A 22,488-nucleotide genomic window follows, 5' to 3' on the forward strand; every position below is an offset into this window, starting at 1 on the left:
GTCTCTGATACAGTTTTCATTTACAAATTACAGAAACAAAATTATAGAATTTGTAATTGAAAACTTTAAATAACATTTATTATATCAATAGAAATGATGTGGTGGAATTTCTCCTACATATTCCTCTAAATAATTTAATGTGTTTACTACATTACATTAGTGTGGGGTATGAGATGGTTTTGTGGACTCCCAGCCTGATTTTTATTACCACTCACCCTGTTTACCATGCTAAAGAGAGTATAATTGGAAGTAGATGTGGTTTCATATGTTGGTTCTGAATCTTTGTAACAACTTCTTATCAGACTTAATTCAAAACAAGAAAGAAAATAATCAGTTGCTCATGTTTATTAGAAAGTCTAATTAATTTTTATTTCCCCTATAACCAGAAGAAACACAAATTTCAGTAAAACAAAATGAAACAAAATAACAACAGTTTGACAGGTACATTCCGTTTATCAAATGCTGGAACTTATGTGTTTGAAGCAGTGGATCCAAAAGTATATTCAGCATTACATTTTTTGCATCAGAGCACTTGGTCACTGTTATTTAAGTACACACTACTTTACAAGACTTTACAAGTGTAAATACTGTTGTGAATTGTGTGACTTTAACATAGTGATGGAATAATTCCACAGAGATCAAGTGTGTTAGAAAACAATACAGATCAATAGAAGCCAATGTTGTCTTTTACGTGAATGTGGAATGTATAAAAAAAAAACCCACAATATATAAAAAAGATTACTGCACTGAATAATGCCAGTCCTGCATGTGCTGATTTATTGCTAATCACTGTCCAATATATTCATATATGGTTATTTAATTTTAAACCTGCATTTAAAAAAACAATAGCTCTTATGATGTTCCAGAAAATTTGACTTTACTCCTTCGGTAGAAACACATACCATGTAGCACCAGTAAATAAAAACATATCATGCAGCAAATTGTGTTGCTTCTCTCTAGTTGTGAAAAAGACTACTTCAAGAATTTTGGAGATAAAGTCCATTTTTGTGGGATCCAGTGCAGCCACCATTACTTTGGCATTTCATCCTTTGTGTATGGCCATTTTGGATGGTTCTCCTCAGAATCCCCAAAACAGAGGTAAAAGCTGGCCATGTTTGTTCCTTTTGTCCTATGTTCTTATTGCAGCGATGACTCCTTGGTTGATGTGTGCTGTTCATAAATAGAGAAGAAAAAGTTGGTTAGCCCCTTAGTCAAGGTATATATTGAAAGAGTTCTCCAATGATTTAGTATCACATCATTGTCAGACTTACAAGGGACAGTTTTTAAAAAATCTATAATCTCAGGCAGAAAATTATAGAAACTGTATTTACCTAAAAATTCTGATTTTATAATAATAGTTTCTATATCTCACTATCTCACAGTTATTACGTCCTTGTTATGGGATCATAGTTATAAGATTTTTGTAATTCTGTATCGCATACTTGAGAGATAATAAGCGATGCAGATCTTGTTACTATAAAAAGATCTGTAGCCATAGAAGCTCATGTAGGTTGTTGTGGTGGTGGGTCAGATAAAAAAAAGGGGAAACAATGAGTGATAGCCAAATGCTAATTGAGTTTCATAATTTTGAAGTTAGCACATGTGACTGGTTCCATCTGTTTCTGTTGTGGCAAAATCCGTTGAGTAAGTAATAAAGAGAGCGTACACAGACTGTCTTTTTTAGATTTTTTCTTGCAAAGAAAAGAGCAGAACAGATTGGAACGGAGAGTCTTCCACAGTGACACAGCTCCTACTGGGCTGAGGCCGCTGCTTATATGCTTATGCTTATGCTTATACAGACATTGCAAAGTAAATGCAAATAATCACTCACATAATCAGATAGTTAAGTCTTTACTTCCCTATTCTACTATCTGTAAATGAAAACCTGTGAATATAAGTAAATATCAAGAATACAGTGAGAAATAATACAAATCATAATCAGTAAGAATAATAAATCATTAAAAATAATTCTTCCATTACAGTGTCATTGCATGGGTTGCTATGGATACAGTATGAGCATTCAAACAGCAAGAGATATTTATAATGTTAATGCTTCTGTTTGAAATGGTGAAATTGTCTAAATCACTGATTCCCTGAAACACAGACTAGTACTATAGAACATTTGCTACTAGGCCACAAGAAAATGATATGATCCTGCAAAAACAGATCCCATAATTATACATAAAATAATACTTAAGCTCGTTAAAATGACCATTGAGTTTTTGATTACTCCCTGACCAAAGCCCTCCATGCTGGGTCAGTTTGGCTGGACAGCCAAATCAACCATTATAATAAGGATAGGATAGGATAAAGATTTTTTATGTGAGATTACTCGCTAAACTTAATGTATTACATTTAGTCTTTAATGAAGAAAGGCCATGCTGTAAGTGCTGCTTTCACCAATAGATTTCTCTTCATTTGGCACTTGGCGGTGCATTGTGACTAGCTGATCATTTATAGCTACGTACCTGGTTTTCCACAGGCCTTCACACACTGCTCATGCGTGTTGAAGCGATTCTGGTTTCCACCACAGCCTCCGTACCAGAAGCGTGTGCAGCTCTTGCTGGGGGCATCATAGTACCACTTGAGGACAAATTTGGCACAAGTACCTTCTTCTTTGGGGAGCTGGCAGATGTTCACAGCTGCAGAGGTCACTGTAAGGTAAGTGACAAGGAATAATAATCAATAACAAGAAAGTATGAGAACACAGTTGCAGTTGTGAGAGTGCCAATCTCTGGCAAGACTGCATGGTTTTACTGTAAATGTGCTCAATTAGATTTTATGTATGAGTATCAACAAGCAGTACATGTATTGCTAGCACTATGTATAATGATGAGATGATTTTGTGTTGCAGTATGAAGGCATATAACTACTGTATTTTAAGAAACTATAAAAGCACCCCCTTTTGCAGCAGACTGTTATTGATCCAATAGATATTAGTGCAGGGCAACAATTACAATTTTTAATCGCAATTAATCACATGATTTCCCATGATTTTGTTATGAGCAAAATTCAATGATGAATCCAAAAGTAGTGTATAGCGCACTTTTATTTTAAAAGTACTGCTATATGAACAAAAGTATAATGACACAAGTAATGTGCTTTTTTACAGCAGTATTTCCTTTACACAGCTGCAGTTAAATAAAATATTTGTTGTAAATCTCAACTTAGACATGAATGTAATCAAATCAAATATAAAACCAAAGCTATTTGCCACTGTTAGGGCATTAACATTTTATCCTGTTTGTTATAGAAAAACAAGTTACCCACAGGATCCAGAGCCACGATCATAACATTTTTGTTTATCCACCAGTTATTTTCTTTACCGGTTCCTGTGAGCGCTGCAGCAGTCTTATGCATAAAAATATAAAATACATTATTATTACTATTATGATTATTATTATTATTACGTATTTTATATGTCTATGGTCTTACGCCCACCCCAAATGCTCTTGCTGGTTGAGATGACGCTCATCCCAAGCCAGTACTGATCAAGATGCCAACACTCCAGTCACCCATGGTTCTGTATGTGTATTCACATACATGACTTTCAAAATAATAAAAACAATAATAAAAACTGCATTAATGTGCGCTAATAATGCATTAACTTATACAGCTCTATATGCACATACATGTGAAAAATTCAGCTTAGAATTCATATTACTGTAAGTATATTGTGCCAGTTTTGGGACAAATTGAACTTGCTCTGTATGAGACCTGCTGCCAAAACAAACAGTGTACTGGTGAACAAAGCTTTCCATTCATTTCTTGGCTTTTTACTTGTTTCGTCAGTCATTTAGATCATCTGAGGGGCAGTGTAGAAAATGGGTGGGTTTGCCACTGAATACAAAGGAGCACAGTTTGTGGAAACTGAATTATGTAACCATGATATAACATGCAACAATGGTGGTGACTTGATGTCCAGGATATACATCCATTTGGCGTAGTCTGAAAAGGTCCATTTCAAATCATGTATGGATTTGGTTGTTTAAAGCTAGACTAAGAAGGAAGTGCCTTTTTATATTGTTTTATAATCTTATACTTTTTTCACATTACGTCATATTTTCTAGCATTTACATTAGCATCCATGTCCATCCACACCAAAGGCAGTTAAGTTGTCAAGACAGTGAATTAGAAGGAGAGGAGCATTTACATAATATAGATACAGAAAATTTTTCAGTCTATTTAAGGCACATTATTCTTGGATCTCACCTGTATCCGGGAGGATCTCCACTTGTTCAACCTGCTGCACTTTTGCTTGAGGTTCTGGCACTGTGGAAACATTCAAATGACTGATGTCATCTTAAAATAACACACTTTTAGAAATAGCTGACTTAAATGATTGGGAAGATTTTCAAAATGGTGCCAAATGCAACGTGAATATAATTGACCAAAGACATTTACATTGTCGTTTACATTTAAGATCAAAGCCTCATTATCTTTAACAATTAAACCCAGGTTGCTTTACCCAGGCAGGTTGCTTTCTTCAACTCCTCAGCACAGTTGTAATATAATTATCTATAAAATTATCTACTTATCTATAAAGATTTAATCTATATTTTTAGTGGTCAGTTATAAGAAAATTTTAATATGTCCTAAATACAAATAAGTTAAAAATCTGAAAACAGAAATGAGAGCAAGTTGCCTCTAGTCCCTATAAATTGCATGTATTTAATTGCCACTTAGTCAGGCATGACACTCATACATTACTGTTTCTAAGGCTGTCAAGCTTTCACTTATGTGGATTACAATAACTGAGGGAGTGTGACCATCAAAATTTGCAAAACGTGAACTGTATTAAGGGTAGGACTAAGATTTGTCATTACCAGCCGAGTTTTGTGAATGATTAGTTGTAGGTTTTGTATGTGGGGTTAAAATTAATATGCTGCACCAGGTTACGCCATCACACCAGGTGGTGACACACCTCTTAGACAGCCTGGTAGCAACAACCACTTACCTGACCTCATGCAGTTTTTCAAGCAGAGCGTCTCAGTGTCGAACCTATTGTCATTGCCTCCACAACCTCCATACCAGAACTGTGTACAGATCCCGTTCTTTCTGTCAAAGAACCACTTAGCCTGATAGTCTTTGCATGGCATTCCAGGGTCATAGTCAAGTGAGCATGGGTCTGCAAATTCATTAACTAGAACATGCAAAAACAATATCAGTGGAGGAAGACAGACAAAGAGAGAGGATGATTTTGGGTTAAGATTAAATATATAACTACATAAGGCATAGAGCAGTTACTGTGTGCTGTTAAAATGTTGCAATTAAATTCATATTAGAAGATTAGGTGTGTTCAAAGGGTCTGAAGTGAAGCTGTCAGTATGTGCAAAGCTGTCAGTAGAATGGAAGATGACAGTATAGGTGAGCTGAAAAGTTAGTTATATAACTAAAGTAACTGTTAAATGTTAGTTTATTTTAGTCATCTAGAATATGCATGGCTCTGTGGTCCTGGTTATCTGCATGTACTGGTAATCATTCCCAGAAATCAACCCCAGATATACTACAACTATAATGACAACAATTCACTTGAGCCTTGCTTGTCTCATCTGCTAATTCTTTTCTGGGACAGCACTGTATAACACAAAAACTGCTAAGCCTTAGTGAAAAAAAGTGTATTATTGATCACACTGGTGTATGAAAATACCACCTTCACTGACATTTATATAACATTATCCCTTTAGTTTTGTATCTTCCATTGCAAGTAGCAGCTGTTAAGTGGTTCAGTTCTCAGACAAATATACAAAAATACACAGCCCTATAGAAACCATTACCATTAAAGGCAGCATTGGTAGATATTAAACAATAGTAGACATCAAAGACAGGACATTATTCAATCATTTTTGCTCGCATGACAATGCACTGTTGTTACATTTGGCTGATGAGGTCAGAGGTCAGCAAAATAAGAGTCACTCACCAGTTTCTGGTGGTGTGGTGTCAGCAGTAATGGTCCTTTGGCTGGCTGGTTTATGCTTTGCTGCTTCTGTCAATGTGAAACAAGCTGTCAAGGGGCAGTTATGAAGTCTGTAGCTGCGGGCAATGTTTAGTTTTTATTTTGCTTAGTTTAATTTTTTTACAAATTCCCCAAACAACTGCGGTTGTGCTAGTCCAAATGGGCTTATATAGACATCTCACCAAAAAAAAGAAAGAAATAACATCTAAAACCAATCATCTGACACTTTCCTGCTCCATTCTCCAAAGTGTGTTTGAAGGGAGTGACAAGGCCCGACATAAACTCTGCACAGCTCAAATCACACATGAATCTGACATCAAAATTTTAGGAGCAGTTCATTTAAGTTAAATCTACATGGATCCAATTTGCTTTTCTAGCACACCCCACAGATGCTTGAACAGAGACACATCTGGAGAATTTGGTAAACAAGGGAGCAGCTTCCTGGGGTCTTTCCTCCTGATACCTATCATTGAGACTTGGGCACCCCTAACCCTGTCGTCATTTAATTGGCTGTCCTTCTTTGGACCAGTTTTGGCAGGTACTGACCACTGCACACAGGCAACAGCCTATAAGGCATTCCATTTTGGAGATGCTCAGATGCAGTTTCACCTGCACATGCTAATAAATTCATTAGCTACATTTCAGAAGATAAATTTTCAGTCTCTAATCAACTGTCATTAATCCACCACATACACTACATTTTTGAAAAGGAGGCTTAGCAGATGGTGTCATTTAACATTGAGGTTGGTGACACGTTTAACACGTTAAAATAATGCCAACAGGTACTCTCACGTACCTACAAACATAGCGCTTTTCTGTTTTGGAGTTTTGAAGTTTTGGACATCTGGTGATGGGTTCTGATTTCCTGTATCACCTGTGTAGATCCAGGTAGCTTTGTGTTGATTAGTATAGATTAGTTTCACCTGTTTTCAATTAGTCTTGTGTTCTAATGTATATATAACTCCTCTGTTCTGTTGTTCTCTCTTGGAGGATTGTTGTTAATACGTTTTGTACCCGAGCCAGTGAGGGATCATCATGTTTAGTTTTTACGCTGATTAAAAGTGAGTGGCGGAATGTTAAGTTTTGTTTGACACCGAGTGGCGAACTTAAAGACTGTGTTTCTTCCAAGAGTGTGGAGAGTGTCTTCACTGTAGCTGAGCCTGTTTTCCCTAAAATAAAGAGAACTGTCTTGCACTTGTGTCCTGTGCCTCAATCACAATACAATCATCTCAAGGCACTTTACAAAAAACAAAAAAAACTCATTCAAAATATTTTTACTTTACAGTATAAGAATTTATGTTATTATATGTTTTTAAGTTGAACCATCAGCTTCAGTTTATATGACTAACCCAACTGAACACAACTTTATAAATACCATTAACATTAATGCATCAGGCAAGTACAGATGAGACAAAATTTCTGTGTAAACATCAAAAACTGTGCATTATTCAACTCTTTTTGCTCCCATGACAATGCACTGTTGTTCTTACATTGGCTGATGAGATCAGAGGTCAGCAAAATAAGAGTCACTCACCAGTTTCTGGTTTATCCAGTGGTGTGGTGTCAGCAGTAATGGTCGTTTGGCTGCCTGGTTTATGTTCTGTTGCTTCTGTCAAAATGAAACAAGCTGTCAAGGGGCAGCTACAAAGTCTGTGAGCTGTGGGTAATGATTAGTTTTCATTTTGGTTAGTTTTATTTATTTACATTTTTATGTGCATGTGTTTTTTGTACTTACTTGTAGTGATGATGCCTTTGCGGGTGGACACAATTTGACCCTCTGCAGTGTAGGCATTGACTACAGCATGATATGTTTGAGCACTTTCTAAGTTGTCTACGGAGAGCTCAGTGCCTGACACGTTGGTCTTCAGTACCAGGGCACTGTCCTGCAGTCTTGTCACTGCTACCTCAAAGTAGACAAAAAGTTTGGGATCGGGGCTGCTCCAACGCAATTTCAAGCTACTGGAGGTGATGTTGGAGACATGTAGTTCATCTGTATCTGAGGATGAAAGACATGGAGATGTCAAGGCATATGTTTTGAGGGAATTTTGATGTAAAGTGAGAGTGAGAGCACAAGTCTAAGAAACCCGTACAATGGTGCTGATTGCTTATTTATGGGCAGTAAGGGTTAAGGGTTAGCTACAGTAAGCATAACTCAGTGAAGGAAACAGAAATAAATCAAATCAAGCACCACTTACACCGACATTGCCTGCAAAAGTATTTTAAGTTCATTTTAGTATTTCCACAATCTTACCTTTGTGCTTGGTTTGATGAACTGCTTGGTGATTCTCATGGTGTTTCTGATGTTTCCTATAAATTTGCCAATAAACAGTCAATGACATCACTACTTTACAACAACATAAAAGTATGTAGCAAAACTTACTCCTGTTGCTGTGATGATGTGAAGGGGTTTTTTAGAGGATGGTCTTTTTGGAACCACTTGCACTTTCTGGAGATTTCAGGCGACATGTAGAAAGCATTTTCAACTGAAAGGAGAAGTAACAAACATTTTCTCACTTACAGGCACTCCACAGGAATTTAAGCAATTAAGGACATGAATCAATAATTAAAGTAAACAAAAACATACAAAAATTGATTAATGCTGATGCCTGTCTGGAACTTACTGCTGATATACTTTGGCAGCAGCTGGCCGAAGGTCTGGATAGGTTTGTCATAAAATTGTGATATGCTATTGAGCCTCTTGAAGAAAACATCCGATGGCTCACTGGCCATGAGTGACAATACACGAGCATCCCTAGCACTCAGCTTGTCACCCACACCAAGTATGACAAGGAAGTAGCCGCTGCACTTAACCTCTGTGGCAATGCGCACCAAATGCTCCTCTTCTTCTTCCACACTTCCTGTCACAAAGAGCATCAGTACTTTCCTGTTTCGTGCCAGAGGTGCCTTCTCAAAGACCTGCTCCACTGTGGATTCGATAGCTGCTGCCAATGCCCGCCCACCCTCTAACTGAGGTGTCTTCTCTAGAAGGAATTTGACAATTTCCTGAGAGGACTGGTGCTCAGTTAAGCCAATATCCACTTGAATTGGAAAACCAGTTTTGTTGTGGAGGAACTCATAAGGTGCTTGCTGTATCACAGACACTCTGGCATGGTGAGCAGAGGATGTGGGATTCGAGGACACTTGTAATTGTTCTACTATGTGCGCTATATAGCGTTTAATCTCTGTAAAGACAGATGGGTAAGTAGACTCAGAGCTGTCCAACATGAAAGCCATGTCGATGTCGACATCTGTGCTGAAAGACCGCCTATCTCGGGTGACTAATGGGGGCACATAGTCACACATTTGGTCTGGAGAGCAGGTGTCTGAAAAAGGAAAACAAATTATGTACAGTAGCTCTGTTACCCAAGGTTATAATGGGATGCCATAATTAACCTTATTTTTCAAAATAAAAGCATGTGTTTATTCTTAACATTTTAAATGGGATAACAATAATAAAAATAGTATAATAATGGAAAAAAAAATAAATCTCCAAATTTCTCTCCATTTGCACAGAATTTTGAAAGTTGAGCAGAAAGAATCTTCTCAGAACAAGAACAAGAAATATAACTTTTGATTGTTTCAGGTAGCAAATCCAGACAATTGTCAAGACATATATATATATATATATGTATATATATATATATATATGTTTTTTTTTTTTTTTTTTTTCAAAAACCAATTTGCTCGAAGTATTGTGTACAGTAAATATTAGTGCACAAACAGAGCTCTCACCTAGGCAGACATGGCAGTTCCTAATCTTTTGGATCACTGAATTGTACTGTGCACTTCCAGGGCTGGGAAGGACAATTACCTGGGCCAGTGCTGTGTTGTTGACCTAGTGTACAAAGAAAAGCAATACATTGTTATAATGTATGTATGTATGGTTTTTTTTTTTGTTTTGTTTTGTTTTTTTCAATTGGAAACAGATAAACAGATGTGAACAAAATTGTTGGTACCCTCCCATTAAAGAAAGAAAAACCCAAAATGGTAACTGAAATAACTTGAAACTGACAAAAGCAAAAATAAATAAAAAATTACTGAAAATTAAATAATGAAAATCAGACATTGCTTTTCAATTGTGGTACAACAGAATAATTTAAAAAAACAAACTAATAAAACTGGCCTGGACAAAAATTACGGTACCCGTAATACCCTTAATATTTTGAGGCAATCACTGCAATCAAGACGTTTCTGTAACTCTCAATGAGACTTCTGCACCTGTCAACAGGTATTTTGGCCCACTCCTCGTTTGTCTCATCTGTCCAAAGGACATTCTCCCAGAAGCTTTTTTAGCTACCATGGTGCTGCAGGCAGCAGATTCATCCAGGTGGAGGGCTCTGAATTTAAGAAGTCCACATTGGCTCAAACAGCGACGGATGGTGTGATCTGACACTGATGTACCTTGACCCTGGAGTTCACCTCTAATCTCTTTGGAAGTTGTTATGTGCTCTTTGGTTACCATTAGTATTATCCATCTCTTCAATTTGTCATCAATTTTCCTCCTCACATCCAGGGAGGTTGGCTACAGTCCCTTAGACCTTAAACTTCTGAATAATATGTGCAACTGTAGTCACAGGAACATCAAGCTGCCTGGAGATGGTCTCACAGCCTTTACCTTTAACATGCTTGTCTATAACTTTCTTTCTAATCTCCTGAGACAAGTCTCTCCTTAGCTTCCTGTGGTCCATGTTCAGTGTGGTACACACCCTGATACCAAACAGCACAGTGACTACTTTTCAGCCCTTAAATAGGTAGACTGACTGATTACAAGTTTGAAGACACCTGTGATGCTAATTACAGGACACACCTTTAGTTTAACATGTCCCTATGGTCAAATTCTTGTCAATCTTTTCTAGGGTTACCATCATTTTTATTCGGGCCAGTTTCATTAGTTCATTTTTTAAAATTATTCTGTTGTGCCACAATTGAAAAACAGTGTCTGATTTTCATTAGTTAATTTTCAGTAAATTTTTATTTATTATTACTTTTGTCAGTTTCAAGTTATTCCAGTGCCGATTTTGGGTTTTTCTTTCTTTAATGGAAAGGTACCAACAATTTTATCCATATGTGTACCCTTAGTGATAGTACTGTAATATGTACTGTAAAGAATTCCACTTGTCTTATCTGATTAGTTTATTATGTTTTACCTGCAGCGCTCTGCTGAGTGCTCTGTCCTCACGATTGACCAAGAACAGAGTGGCGATTCCAGCATCATGGAGGCGGAGTGCTGCATTAGTAATTGCTTGTGCCTGACCAGCTGGCCCACCAAGAAAGAAGATGGCCACCTTCCTCATGAGGAACCCACTGCGCACCCTCTTAAAGGTATTTTGCGCCAAAAAGCTCATGGCTGTATTCAAACTACGCTGCTTGCGTGTCTGTGCGGGCTGCAGTCCCTTAATACGCTCTTCCAGAGCCTGTTTCTTCATTGCATCAGCAAACCGGACCTCAGTGATCACGTCACTGTTGTATAGGGTCAAAGCAACACGAGCTCCTCTTGGACAGTTACTCTGAGAAATGGTAATATCTCTGAGCAGGCGCCATGTTGTGTTACGCATGTTCTCAAAGAATTGGCGGTTAACATCCTCAGAGGCATCCAGGGCAAAGGCTAGCTCAGTAGGATAGAGCGGGCATTCCTGGTGACCTAATAGTATACACATAGAAGATTTTATTGTCGGTATAGCAGAAGATGCAGTACGTACATAGAAATTTAAGGTTTATCCAATGAGAACAATTTTTTTCTACTTACCATAACAGCAAGCTGATAGAAGAAAAGGCACAAAATGTGGTTAGATATTGTTGCACACAACACATGAATATCATCACTTTTCAGTGTTGTGGAATGACATTGTTAGTAATTCTACTCACGGCAGTTTTCTCTGATCTTCTTGACCAAGTCACATTGCTAAAGGTACAGACACATTTATAAACAAATGCTGAAATATGTTAACACCAGTATGTATGTTACTCTGCTCATTTATTAGAATTTTATCCAAAAAAATAAATGAACACATACCACAACGCCTGGTCCCCTCGGTCCTTTCTGACCCTGTTGGGGCAACAACAGTTGTGTTAACAGCTGATGTCTGAACCTGCACCTAGTAAAGTAACCAATATTACATTGCGCAGTATATAAATTAAATCCTTGTTAACAAAAGTACAGACTAGAGATAAACATATTCTGCTGGTAGTGCCATATTATTAATATGGAATTTACACAGTTTATAAGCAAAGTATGGAATTGTAATAAAGTTGCTCACATATGGCCCAGGATATCCAACCTCTCCCTTTTGTCCAGGAGTACCAATGTTCCCAGAGACACCCTGGAAATAATTACCAAGATAAAATATCAATTTTATTTTAAACTTATCTGTTAATAGTTTAACATTAAAGGTTCACACTTCTTATTGACTAAAAATTGAGTACAGTAATATGCATGCTCATTTAACTCAAAGAATAATTACTGTATTTTGACTATATAAGGATCCAAACTTAAAAACTTTCTTTAATGTATCTTGTCAAACATAGGGGTCCAGCTGTGCTTTGAACAAGCTGTGCATTGGAGGATGTTACTAAATCATACCTCACATTATGTAACATTGCATTTAGAACAGATGTTCATCATAACCAAATCCAACCGGGTTATGAAAACGTACCCTCTGTCCACGATTTCCTCTGGGTCCAGGTCCACCCTTGGTTCCAGGATCACCGGCTGCTCCCTACATCAATAGACATAAAGAGCATGAAGCCAAATGACCACCATCAAATGGTTGGCACCATGGGCCAGACTGTTTTTTTATTACCTTTGGTCCTGGGAATCCTGGGAAGCCTTCATCACCCTGTAGAGAAAAATGCAAAAACACTTGAGCTGAAATATAATATGTTTAAAATATATCAACAAGGCGGGTCACAATGCACTTGCCTTTCTTCCTTTGGGCCCTGAAACACCAAACCCATCTCTACCATCTTCACCCTATGAGGAAAATAATGGGAAAAAGTTGTTTGATCACTGTTTTTCTTTTTAGAGAACTTAATTCAATTCCATATGCACTTGTAGTTAACAAGAAATGACATTCTTTGTCCCATCTTAAGTGTGTTGTCATATGATATTACGCTTTATTAATAGATAAGATGAGGTGAGGTGAGGTGAGGTGAGATGAGATGAGGTGAGATGAGAGAAACTTTATCAATCCCTGAATGAAAAATCAGGATGTTATGGCCATCATTCGAGACAGCACACATGAAATAACAAAAAGTACCATTTCCCAATTATAACATAAAACATCTATTATCAGATACAAATACAAGTCTCAGAAATATTAGTCATGACATTGATGAAAAAAAAAATTGCAGAACTGAGCAATGAAACTGAACAGATGATTTTGATAAGGAAAACTTTAACCCCCACTGTATTTTAATATATGTTTGGTTGCAAAATGATATGATTAAAACATGTAAGTCTCAATTTCTGACTGTTAAATTTTTTACCAGTTTTATTATAACATGCAAGCAAAGAAAATGTGGTTTCATTCTTACAGGCTCTCCACGGGGACCAAGTGGTCCAATAATTCCCTTAGGTCCTGGATCTCCTGGCTCTCCCTAAAAAGGCACAGAGATAACCAGATACAGAAAATGAGACAGAGAGAAATAGTCAAAGTTTCAAGGAGAACGTCAAAAATCTAAATTAAGGGTGAAGTATTCTTTTCATGTGAGAAAGGCAATCAGCTTTGACATTTTTTATATTGCTTTCATGTTTTCTTAAATAGCCTACACATGTGTCTAGTAATGTGAGCAAGCAAGGCTTAGTCCATGGAGTTTATAAATCAAACAGGCATGTTATGGAAGAACACTACCTAAACCAAATGATATTCCCCTCAGTACCTTGCGACCAAGCGCTCCTCTTCTACCCTTGTCTCCAGGGGGACCTGGGCTACCTCCAGGACCCTAGAAGATAAAATATCAGGACATCAGAGTCCAGTTACAGACATAGATTTATTTTGATTTTATATTAGATTTTATGTCATAATGTAACAGGTTCACTCACTCTGGGTCCGGGGTTCCCATCCTCTCCTCTGGGTCCTGGGGCACCCATTGGTCCAGGTGGACCCTTCAAAAAGACAGACAATGACTGTGTTTTCTTTAAATTAGATGTACAGAAGAAGAGCATGAACACAGATTTCTAGATATATAAATACTTGCAGTTACGTTCCAGTCAAAAATGTATCATACTGCTGCTACAGCCAAAAAAGTATTAACAGTAATGATAACATTTACTAATAAACAAATGTATAGCAAAGTGAATTTTGAGATTGAATAATCTACCAAATTGGGTGTAAATTATCCTAAACTCACTCTAGCTCCTCCAATACCAGGTTCTCCCTGCACACCATCAGCTCCTGGTTTTCCAGGATTTCCCTTTAATGTCAAACAACAAAATGTTAGTTACTGTCATTACAAGAGTTACGGCAAGTAAGCAATGTATGTTATCACTAAAAGGAGACTTACAGCTTGTCCAGGCGGGCCTCTTCTGCCGTCAGGTCCCTAATGAAGTATGAGTAAAGATAATAACTCTTAGTAAAAAAAACAGTCCCAAGTATGTATTTTGCAAATAATTAATGCATGGCAAGATGGTTTACCCTTCTTCCAGGTTCACCAGGATCTCCCTTCTTACCATCCTCACCAGGTTCTCCCTATAGTTTCAAAACAGTAAAATCTAATCAATACAGCCAACCATGTAATGTTAAACTGCTAAAACCTCTGGGAATATAATGTTGGAAATGTGTTGATGGATTTTCTTTTCTATAGCAGTACAATATGCTCAGGGAAACGTTACCGCTGTTCCAGCATCCCCGGGGTCTCCTTTAGGTCCTGCCTGGTTGTTGTCTTGTCCACTTGTACCCTATTATAAAAATATCATTATAGCTCTAGTTAAAACCTTAAAGCAAAATTTACCCATGAAAACACACCAAGAAAAACGTCTTATTTATACAAAGCAGTCTTGCTCAAGGGCATTACAACAGTGTCTACTAAGGAATTAATTAATATAACTTGATGACTAAGTCTAAGCTGGTCTGGGAATTCACTGCTTTTTGAAAAACAATATATAGCTAGATTAATTAGGACAGTAAATTACACTGCAACTAGCTTCCATAATACTCACAGGGTCGCCTCTGATTCCCATTTCTCCTCTGTCTCCTGCTTGTCCTTTGGCACCTTTGGGACCCTAGAGACATTAAATATGTTTAGTATTAGCATGGCTCTTTCTTCCAAAAATGGGTTTTTCCTTCATAATGTTGCCCTGTTCTTGGTTAAGGGGGATTCGGTATTCTTTAAAATAATTACCTTAATACTGTATATAGTGCCTTAAGCTGATTTTTGCTTTGATTTGGTGCTATAAAAATACATTGAATTAAGTTGAGTATTTTTTTTATCGCTTACTCTCTGAGATAAAAATATGTGGGCAAAAATGTGAAACTAAATCTGCATCCAGTCACTCACTCTTCTGCCGGGGTTTCCCCTGTCTCCTGGGGGTCCAGCCACTCCACTTTTGCCCTGAAAACATATAGGAGATGCCAGTTAAAGTCCACTATCATGCTTTTTGCCACATGAACACTTGTGGAACTCAAGTGCCACACACCTAAAGACATGAAGCCATTGTAGAGCACATGATTCTGTAATATGTGTTATATACAAAAAATGGACTGAATGGCAGAATCTGACCTCTTCACCATTGATGCCATCAAGCCCAATTTCTCCAAATTCACCCTGCAAGATGGCAGCAGTTAGTTAGCCATTTTTCTAACACCATAGTCTAATAATGAAGACTTTAAAAAATTGAGAAGGACTGACTCACCTTTTCTCCGGAGTACCCACGAGAACCCTGAAAAGTAGGAAGAAATTGTGTTTTAACTATAATATTAAATAAATTAAAACCATATTTGTAATTTACAATAACTAGTGTTCAAGTTTGAGTTTAATGTAATTTTTTTTACCTTAACACCTCTCTGCCCAGGACATCCCTGGAAACCCTGCGTTCCGTTCACGCCAGGTGGTCCTCTTTCTCCCTGCCATTACAGAATAATGAGTATAAAATACATTGACAAAATACAGGAAGGAGGAAGAACACAAAGAGGTCTCTTATGGAAACATATAGTGTGGCCACAAACATAAGCAAAGTGTTCAAACTTACAGGGCCACCCTCGTCTCCAGGATGTCCTTGGCTTCCTGGTAATCCTGGACTACCCTAAAACGCAAAACAACCAAGTATTAGCTTGCGTTTAAAAAAAAAAAATCTCTAGTAACACATAGGTCTATCCATCCATCCACTTTCTATACCCACTTTTCCTGGCTCAGGGTCACGGGGATCTGCTGGAGCCTATCCCAGCTCTCTCTCGGGTGGAAGGCAGGGGTACACCCTGGACAGGTCACCAGTCCATCACAGGGCCACATAGAGACAAACAACCTCACACACTCACACTCACTCCTATGGGCAATTTAGAGTCACCAATCAACCTGACATACATGTTTTTGGACTGTGGGAGGAAACTGGAGTACCCGGAGTAAACCCACACAAGCACAGGGAGAACATGCAAACTCCACACAGAAAGGCTGGGATGCGAACCCACGACCTTCTTGCTGTGAGGCAACAGTGCTAACCACTTAACCACCATGCTGCCCAACACATAGGTCAAGAGTTGTAAAATGAAAAGTGTATGTATGTTTGGAATTACATGAGAAAAAAACCATGTTCTTATATTGGATACCTTAGACCCTGGAAAACCAACTGCTCCTCTGTCTCCTCTGGGACCAGTACATTTGCATGGCACTTCACAGCACTCTCTTTCTGCAATATTGTCCTAGGCAGCAAAAGAAGACAAGTATTCATAAATCATGCAAAGATACAGAAAAACTTAAATCTTAGATATAATTCAGTAGTACGTACCAGTTCTTCCACAAGCTCATAGTCTAAGTCCATGATATTGACTCGTAAAGGTCTGGTGTACCTGAAGCCACGGCCAAATTCCAAGAGTAAAGCCTCCTCAAATTTAGGCACGCGTTCCAACCCAACTAAGATGAAGCTTTTCACTCCTGTTACGTACATAAAAGAGCTTCAGGAATTGTTCTGTTTTATCTAAAAATGTGTGAATATGACACCTCTGATTTCACAGAGGTTTCAGAATAGATGGCCTCAAGGGCAGTTTATATTTTATCATTTTACCTGACTGTCGAAGCTCCTCAACTTGTCTTTTCATTTCAGCATATGGGGCATCAAGACCATCAGTCAGATGAATGACAACCTTGAAGGGAGAAACAATTCACTTGTAAACGTCGTCACATTTTATGAGTCTTCATTATTTTAAACCAGGGATGCCCATTTTTGCTCTAATCTGAGTGTACCAAGGTGGATTTTGTGCTTATATTGTCCTAAATGAGAAAAATTGCTGTGACATGGTCCACTCAAGGTTGTACAATTGTTCATTAGAGTGGAGGACCCATCACAATAGATCCTTTGTGCAGTCACAATATCTGCCCTGATATTGATCTTTAGGATTAACTCAGGGCAGTTTAAACTAGTTTAAACACTTTCAGTAACCAACCTTGACAACATTGTCCTGTCTGGTTTTGAATCTATTGGTATAACTTGTGATGGTCTTCCCATTAAGGACAAAGGGGCCACGATTTCGTAGAGCCCTGAATGCCTCAAAGAGTTCATCAGCATTGTCCGTGAAGTCTAGCTGGACAGGCTCAGAGGCGGTGTCCATGGCCAGCATGCCCACTTGTACAGAGGGAATCTGCCCAGATGAGCAACTGATAGATTCCATTTTAGTAATCTTCTGTAGAATGGCACCCATCTTGTTCTGAAGGTTGGTCTGAGCACTAAAGATGTTCTGGGCAGAAACATCAAAACCCACCAGCACCTCCACATTGCAGGCTGTAAAACAAAACATGACTTTATTTATGAAAAACATCTGGAAAATGAAACTTTGAATTTGAAGTTGCAAATCAAATTTTTAAAATCCTCAACTATAAAGTGCATTAACAACAAATGCTAATAATATGTCTCTTACGTTTAGGAGCTTCTTTTTCAGGAAGACAGAGCTTCCCCTTCACTTCATCATCCAAAGTCTCCAAAATTTGCTCATTGAGCTCTGAAAGCTCCTGGAAGGTTCTTGCTCGCGCCACAGTACTGGAATCACTTGCTAAGTTTTCTAGCTCATTCTCAATGTCACCCACTCCTACAGCAAACACTCTCACCCCTTTTTGTTTAAGACCAAGGGCTGCTGTTTTGCCGTCATCAGCTGACCGTCCTCCAGTGATAAGCATTAGAATCTGTGGAATCTGCTCACCCTTCCTACTCCCTTTTTCTTTGGTAAAGTGAACATCTTGAACGTGACGAATGGCTGCACCAGTATTGATTTTACGTCCACCTTTGTACTCTGCTTGGTCAATGGCATCTATAATGTCTTGCCTGTTCTTGTGTGTATTGAGATAGAAGACGTCAGTCACATCTGCAGCATAATGTGCTAAACCGATTCGCAGGTCATCTCTCTCAGTGAAGAACAGGTCAATTAAGTTTGTAATAAATGTCTTCACTTGATTAAAGTTGTCCCGACCCAAGTTAATGGAGCCATCCACCAAAAACACTATATCTGCCTTTTTAGGTAGAATTGGGTCGACTGCCAACAGAAGAACAGGAGATATACATAAGTTTAAAAAAGTTAAAGTGACACATTGTTAATTGTTTTATGGTAAAGAATGTGTTATCTAATTATGTATAATCAGAAAAGATCTTGTCCAACTTACCAGGATCTATGGGTGGTTCCACATCAGGAGTCCCACTCAACCTGGCAATAACCCTGTCCTGGATTGCTGGCAGTCCAGGGAATGTAGGAACTTGAAGGACATCATCTGGAGAGGTGGCAATTTGGGTTAACTGCTTTGTGTCAGCCCTACCAGCTCCAACACCAATACAGTTTACCCGGGAGCCCTTAAGTAGAGGTCCATAGATGGAAACATCTTGGGAAGAACGTCCACCTGTGAGAACCACAAGATGCTGGGAGGCCTCAGTTTGGCGAACTCCAGCAGAGGGCTTTAACTCATTCTGTATCACATAGTTAATGGCATCAGCCAGATGTGATGAGCGGCCACCCATCTGACGAAGTCTTTTGATAGCAGAGATAACTGCTGGCTTGTTGTTGTGTGACTTGAGTGAGAACTCTGTTTTAACTCTGTCTGCATACTGGACCACAGCCACACGCACTTGATCAGGCTGCACATCGAGTTGTTGGACAATATGGAGGATAAAGTCACGGATATGAGCAAGGCCAGTTGCACCTGTACTGTCTGAGCCATCAATGAGGAAGATAATGTCCTTTTTTCCAAGATTTAGGGGCACTGGAACACCTGTGCAACAACAGAAAAGGAGATATCTTTTATTGCAAAGTATGTTAACCAAAGTGCACTCTTTACTAAATTCTATCACTATAATATCACCATGATTTTGCATGGATGGGCTAGAGCTAAGTCCTGCATTAGCAGTGCACTATGAAGCTTTTTCAATTATGTGAGGAACGGTCATAATAATGCTAACAATGCTAAAAGGTAAATGTTGGAAACAATCAGTAATTGCCTTTAGCATTTAAAACTTTCCATTAATTTAAATTTTGAATATAATAGATTTTATTACCTGGTGTGGGACGAACATAAGTACTGATATCACTGGTTGATATTGTTGTGATTGAATTAATAAGCCGCGACTCCATGCCTGCAAGCTGCTGAAAATTATTAACTGTATATGCAAGTTCAGGCTTTAGGGAAATCTGCCTCAACTCATCAGGGTCTGCATTCCTCGAACCAATGGCAAGAGGTGCAACTTGGTTTCTCTTAAGCTGGTCAGCTGGAGCGGATATGTCATCTGTAGACTTGCCACCTGTCACCAGAATGAGGAACTGAGGTACACCATCTTCAAGGCGACTTCCCGCTGACCTTTGATAGATGTTTCTGGCGACCCACTCAAGAGCTCGACCTGTGTTTAGGCGGTTCCCACCTTTGCTTTGAATGTTTGCCACTGCATCGCGTACCTCTTTCTTAGTTGAAAATGCATTCAGAAAAAATTCTAACTTTGGGTCATCACTGTACTGTGCCACTGAAACTCTGACCTTATCCAGTCCTACATCCAGCTTATCCACAACTCTTCTTATCATTTCACGGATTGAAGGGAAGTCACTACGGACAGCTGTAGTGCCATCAATTAGAAATACAACATCTCTCTTGTCTCCTTCTGCAGTTGGTGTGATTTCTGCTCCTAAAGAAAGGAAGAACAGGACCAAAGGATGAGTACCAACTATAGTTCCTAATAGATACAGAGGGTATATATACATATGACTGAAAAAGTCAATATCATGTAAAAAGTAAGTGGAAGGTATGATTTTTAAACTTGATTTCAATTTCCTGTACTGTAGTAATAAAATGTTTGAGAATGTATTTAAGATGTAAATAAATATGAGAGAATTTAATGGAGTGAAAATTACCATCATAGCTTGGAAATACTGGTTGCATCCTAGCAATGTCATCATCTGACAGCTCAGTGAGAGTGGTGATTAGATTATCTTGGACTGTGTAGAGGCCAGGAAGGTCATCTACAGTGAAGGCAAAATTAGGAACATATGACACTACCCGAAGCTCAGTAGGGTTAACATCCCTAGTCCCAATACTAAAAGGAAGAACCCTAGATTGTTTGAGGGAAGATGCTGAGCGACTGATGTCATCTGTAGAAGATCCACTGGAGACAACAATTACAAACTGCGGTACACCCTCTTGCTTCCTGCTGCCACGTGCTGTTGTCAGAACATCCTGATTGACAAACTGCAAGGCCTGACCCAGATTACGTTGTCTTCCTCCTCGCTGCCTTATTCCCTTGATTGTATTTAAAACACCTTCTTTGGTTGTATGTGAGTTAAGATACATGTCAGCCTGAGCAAAGTCACCATACTGGACCACACCAATGCGAATCTTATTCTCGCCCACATTGAGATTCTCCACAACTCTGCGGATAAACTCTTGGATGATAGGAAATTCCCGTCCAACACCATCAGATCCATCAACAAGAAAAACAATATCCTTTCGGGGGCCCTGCATCTCAGCTGAAAGACAAAGAGAAAAGATAATGTATTATGTTCTGGTACAGAAATGATCAAAATATATAATATAATGTCATTATATTATCAATAATTCCAATATCCATGATGAATTGTTAAATGGCCCCTTCCTGGTGGAATTATATGGAGACAAAATTACATGTTTCTCACCCAAAATGTATTTGGAAAAAGGATAAAGTGGATTACCAGCATTCATACCTTCAGTTAGTGCAAAATACAAAATACTGTTCTCTTAATATGAATTGACAGTGACATTACATACTTCTATTGTCTGCCTTGAAATACCTACTTGTTTCTAAGAAAAGGTTTTTAATATGCAAAAAAATAAGGTGGGAAAAACAAGAATTTAAGGAAAAGCAACATGCTTTTGAGAGAAAACTGGGTGTTTGTCAGCATAGATGTGACAAGGGACAATCTTTAAAAATACAGCATCTACAAACAAAAAATCCCCAGATCTTTTAGGGGTATGTTAACCAAAAAGAGGTAACTCAAATCCAGGGCTGGCAAGTCCCATGCACTTGCTGTGTGAGTCACGTAATTCAGCTAGTTCACACGCTCTCATAGCTCAGATTTCTTCCACCCTCATCTGAGATAGTATTTTCCAGCTTCTGATTGGCTGAACACACCTGATCCAAGTAATCAGCAGTGGGTAAATCAGGGATTGTTGAAAAACAAGCAGTAGCCTTTAAGGACTGGAGTTGGGAACCACTAATTTACTTGATGGAGGACCTGGCTCTGGTCTCCACAAGGAATCCACTGTCCCCACAATGTGACAGTGTAAGCAGGTTTTTGTGAGGAATTCAGATTTTGTCTTGAAAAAAACAGGAAATTTTGTAATATATTGTAATTCTAGAATGGCGCCGGTTAGGTGGTAGCCTGTTACAGCAGCCCCTCTTTTTGTTTTTTGTCTGTGTTTTTATCTGTTAATCCAAGTCAAGTCAAGATCTATGCTTTCTCTCTGATAACGGATGAAAGTGGATGAGTTGGGATCTTCTAATTCCAGTGGACAGACATGTGGAGATTATGGAAACTGCATCAGAAAATATATGTTTCTATGGCAATGGCATCTACACAAGGGAGCAACTGTTAGCTCTGAAGGGAACAAGACTGCTTCTTGGAATAAAACCTGAAATCCCCCAAGACATGAGGAGGCATAGGAGGGGCTGCAGAGCAGGAGTGAAGCATCGAAAAAAAATGTAGGAGATTTAAACCATTTCTCCCAAAAATTATTATGGGGAATGTGAGGTCACTCTGCAACGAAGTGGATGAACTTACAGCTTTAGCTAGCAGCCAGTGAGAGTACAGAGAGTGTGGCTTGCTTTGCTTCACTGAGACATGGCTGCATGAAAATATACCGGACAGCTCGCTTGAACTGCC

At 38.5% G+C, this 22,488-nt stretch overlaps 1 protein-coding gene across 1 annotated transcript in view; it reads right to left on the bottom strand.

Moving 5' to 3' along the window:
• Positions 1 to 329: 329 nt before the first annotated feature.
• Positions 330 to 22,488, bottom strand: part of col6a3 (collagen, type VI, alpha 3) — a 45,125-nt gene continuing 22,966 nt past the window's right edge. The window contains 40 exon segments of the mRNA XM_026294838.1: positions 330 to 1,170; positions 2,469 to 2,654; positions 4,213 to 4,272; positions 4,958 to 5,143; positions 5,921 to 5,986; positions 7,491 to 7,565; positions 7,692 to 7,952; positions 8,208 to 8,263; positions 8,337 to 8,439; positions 8,578 to 9,279; positions 9,689 to 9,791; positions 11,104 to 11,597; positions 11,703 to 11,714; positions 11,822 to 11,858; positions 11,970 to 12,002; positions 12,214 to 12,276; positions 12,610 to 12,672; positions 12,757 to 12,792; positions 12,876 to 12,926; positions 13,490 to 13,552; positions 13,835 to 13,897; positions 13,998 to 14,060; positions 14,306 to 14,368; positions 14,459 to 14,494; positions 14,590 to 14,643; positions 14,787 to 14,852; positions 15,114 to 15,176; positions 15,452 to 15,505; positions 15,674 to 15,718; positions 15,807 to 15,833; positions 15,946 to 16,017; positions 16,143 to 16,196; positions 16,717 to 16,809; positions 16,896 to 17,041; positions 17,172 to 17,250; positions 17,551 to 17,885; positions 18,022 to 18,630; positions 18,758 to 19,357; positions 19,641 to 20,258; positions 20,485 to 21,096. Coding sequence (XP_026150623.1) covers positions 1,130 to 1,170; positions 2,469 to 2,654; positions 4,213 to 4,272; positions 4,958 to 5,143; positions 5,921 to 5,986; positions 7,491 to 7,565; positions 7,692 to 7,952; positions 8,208 to 8,263; positions 8,337 to 8,439; positions 8,578 to 9,279; positions 9,689 to 9,791; positions 11,104 to 11,597; positions 11,703 to 11,714; positions 11,822 to 11,858; positions 11,970 to 12,002; positions 12,214 to 12,276; positions 12,610 to 12,672; positions 12,757 to 12,792; positions 12,876 to 12,926; positions 13,490 to 13,552; positions 13,835 to 13,897; positions 13,998 to 14,060; positions 14,306 to 14,368; positions 14,459 to 14,494; positions 14,590 to 14,643; positions 14,787 to 14,852; positions 15,114 to 15,176; positions 15,452 to 15,505; positions 15,674 to 15,718; positions 15,807 to 15,833; positions 15,946 to 16,017; positions 16,143 to 16,196; positions 16,717 to 16,809; positions 16,896 to 17,041; positions 17,172 to 17,250; positions 17,551 to 17,885; positions 18,022 to 18,630; positions 18,758 to 19,357; positions 19,641 to 20,258; positions 20,485 to 21,096 — 6,443 coding nt within the window. The 3' untranslated portion in view covers positions 330 to 1,129.

Source organism: Mastacembelus armatus, chromosome 21, assembly GCF_900324485.2.
Source record: "Mastacembelus armatus chromosome 21, fMasArm1.2, whole genome shotgun sequence".
Lineage (NCBI taxonomy): Eukaryota > Metazoa > Chordata > Actinopteri > Synbranchiformes > Mastacembelidae > Mastacembelus > Mastacembelus armatus.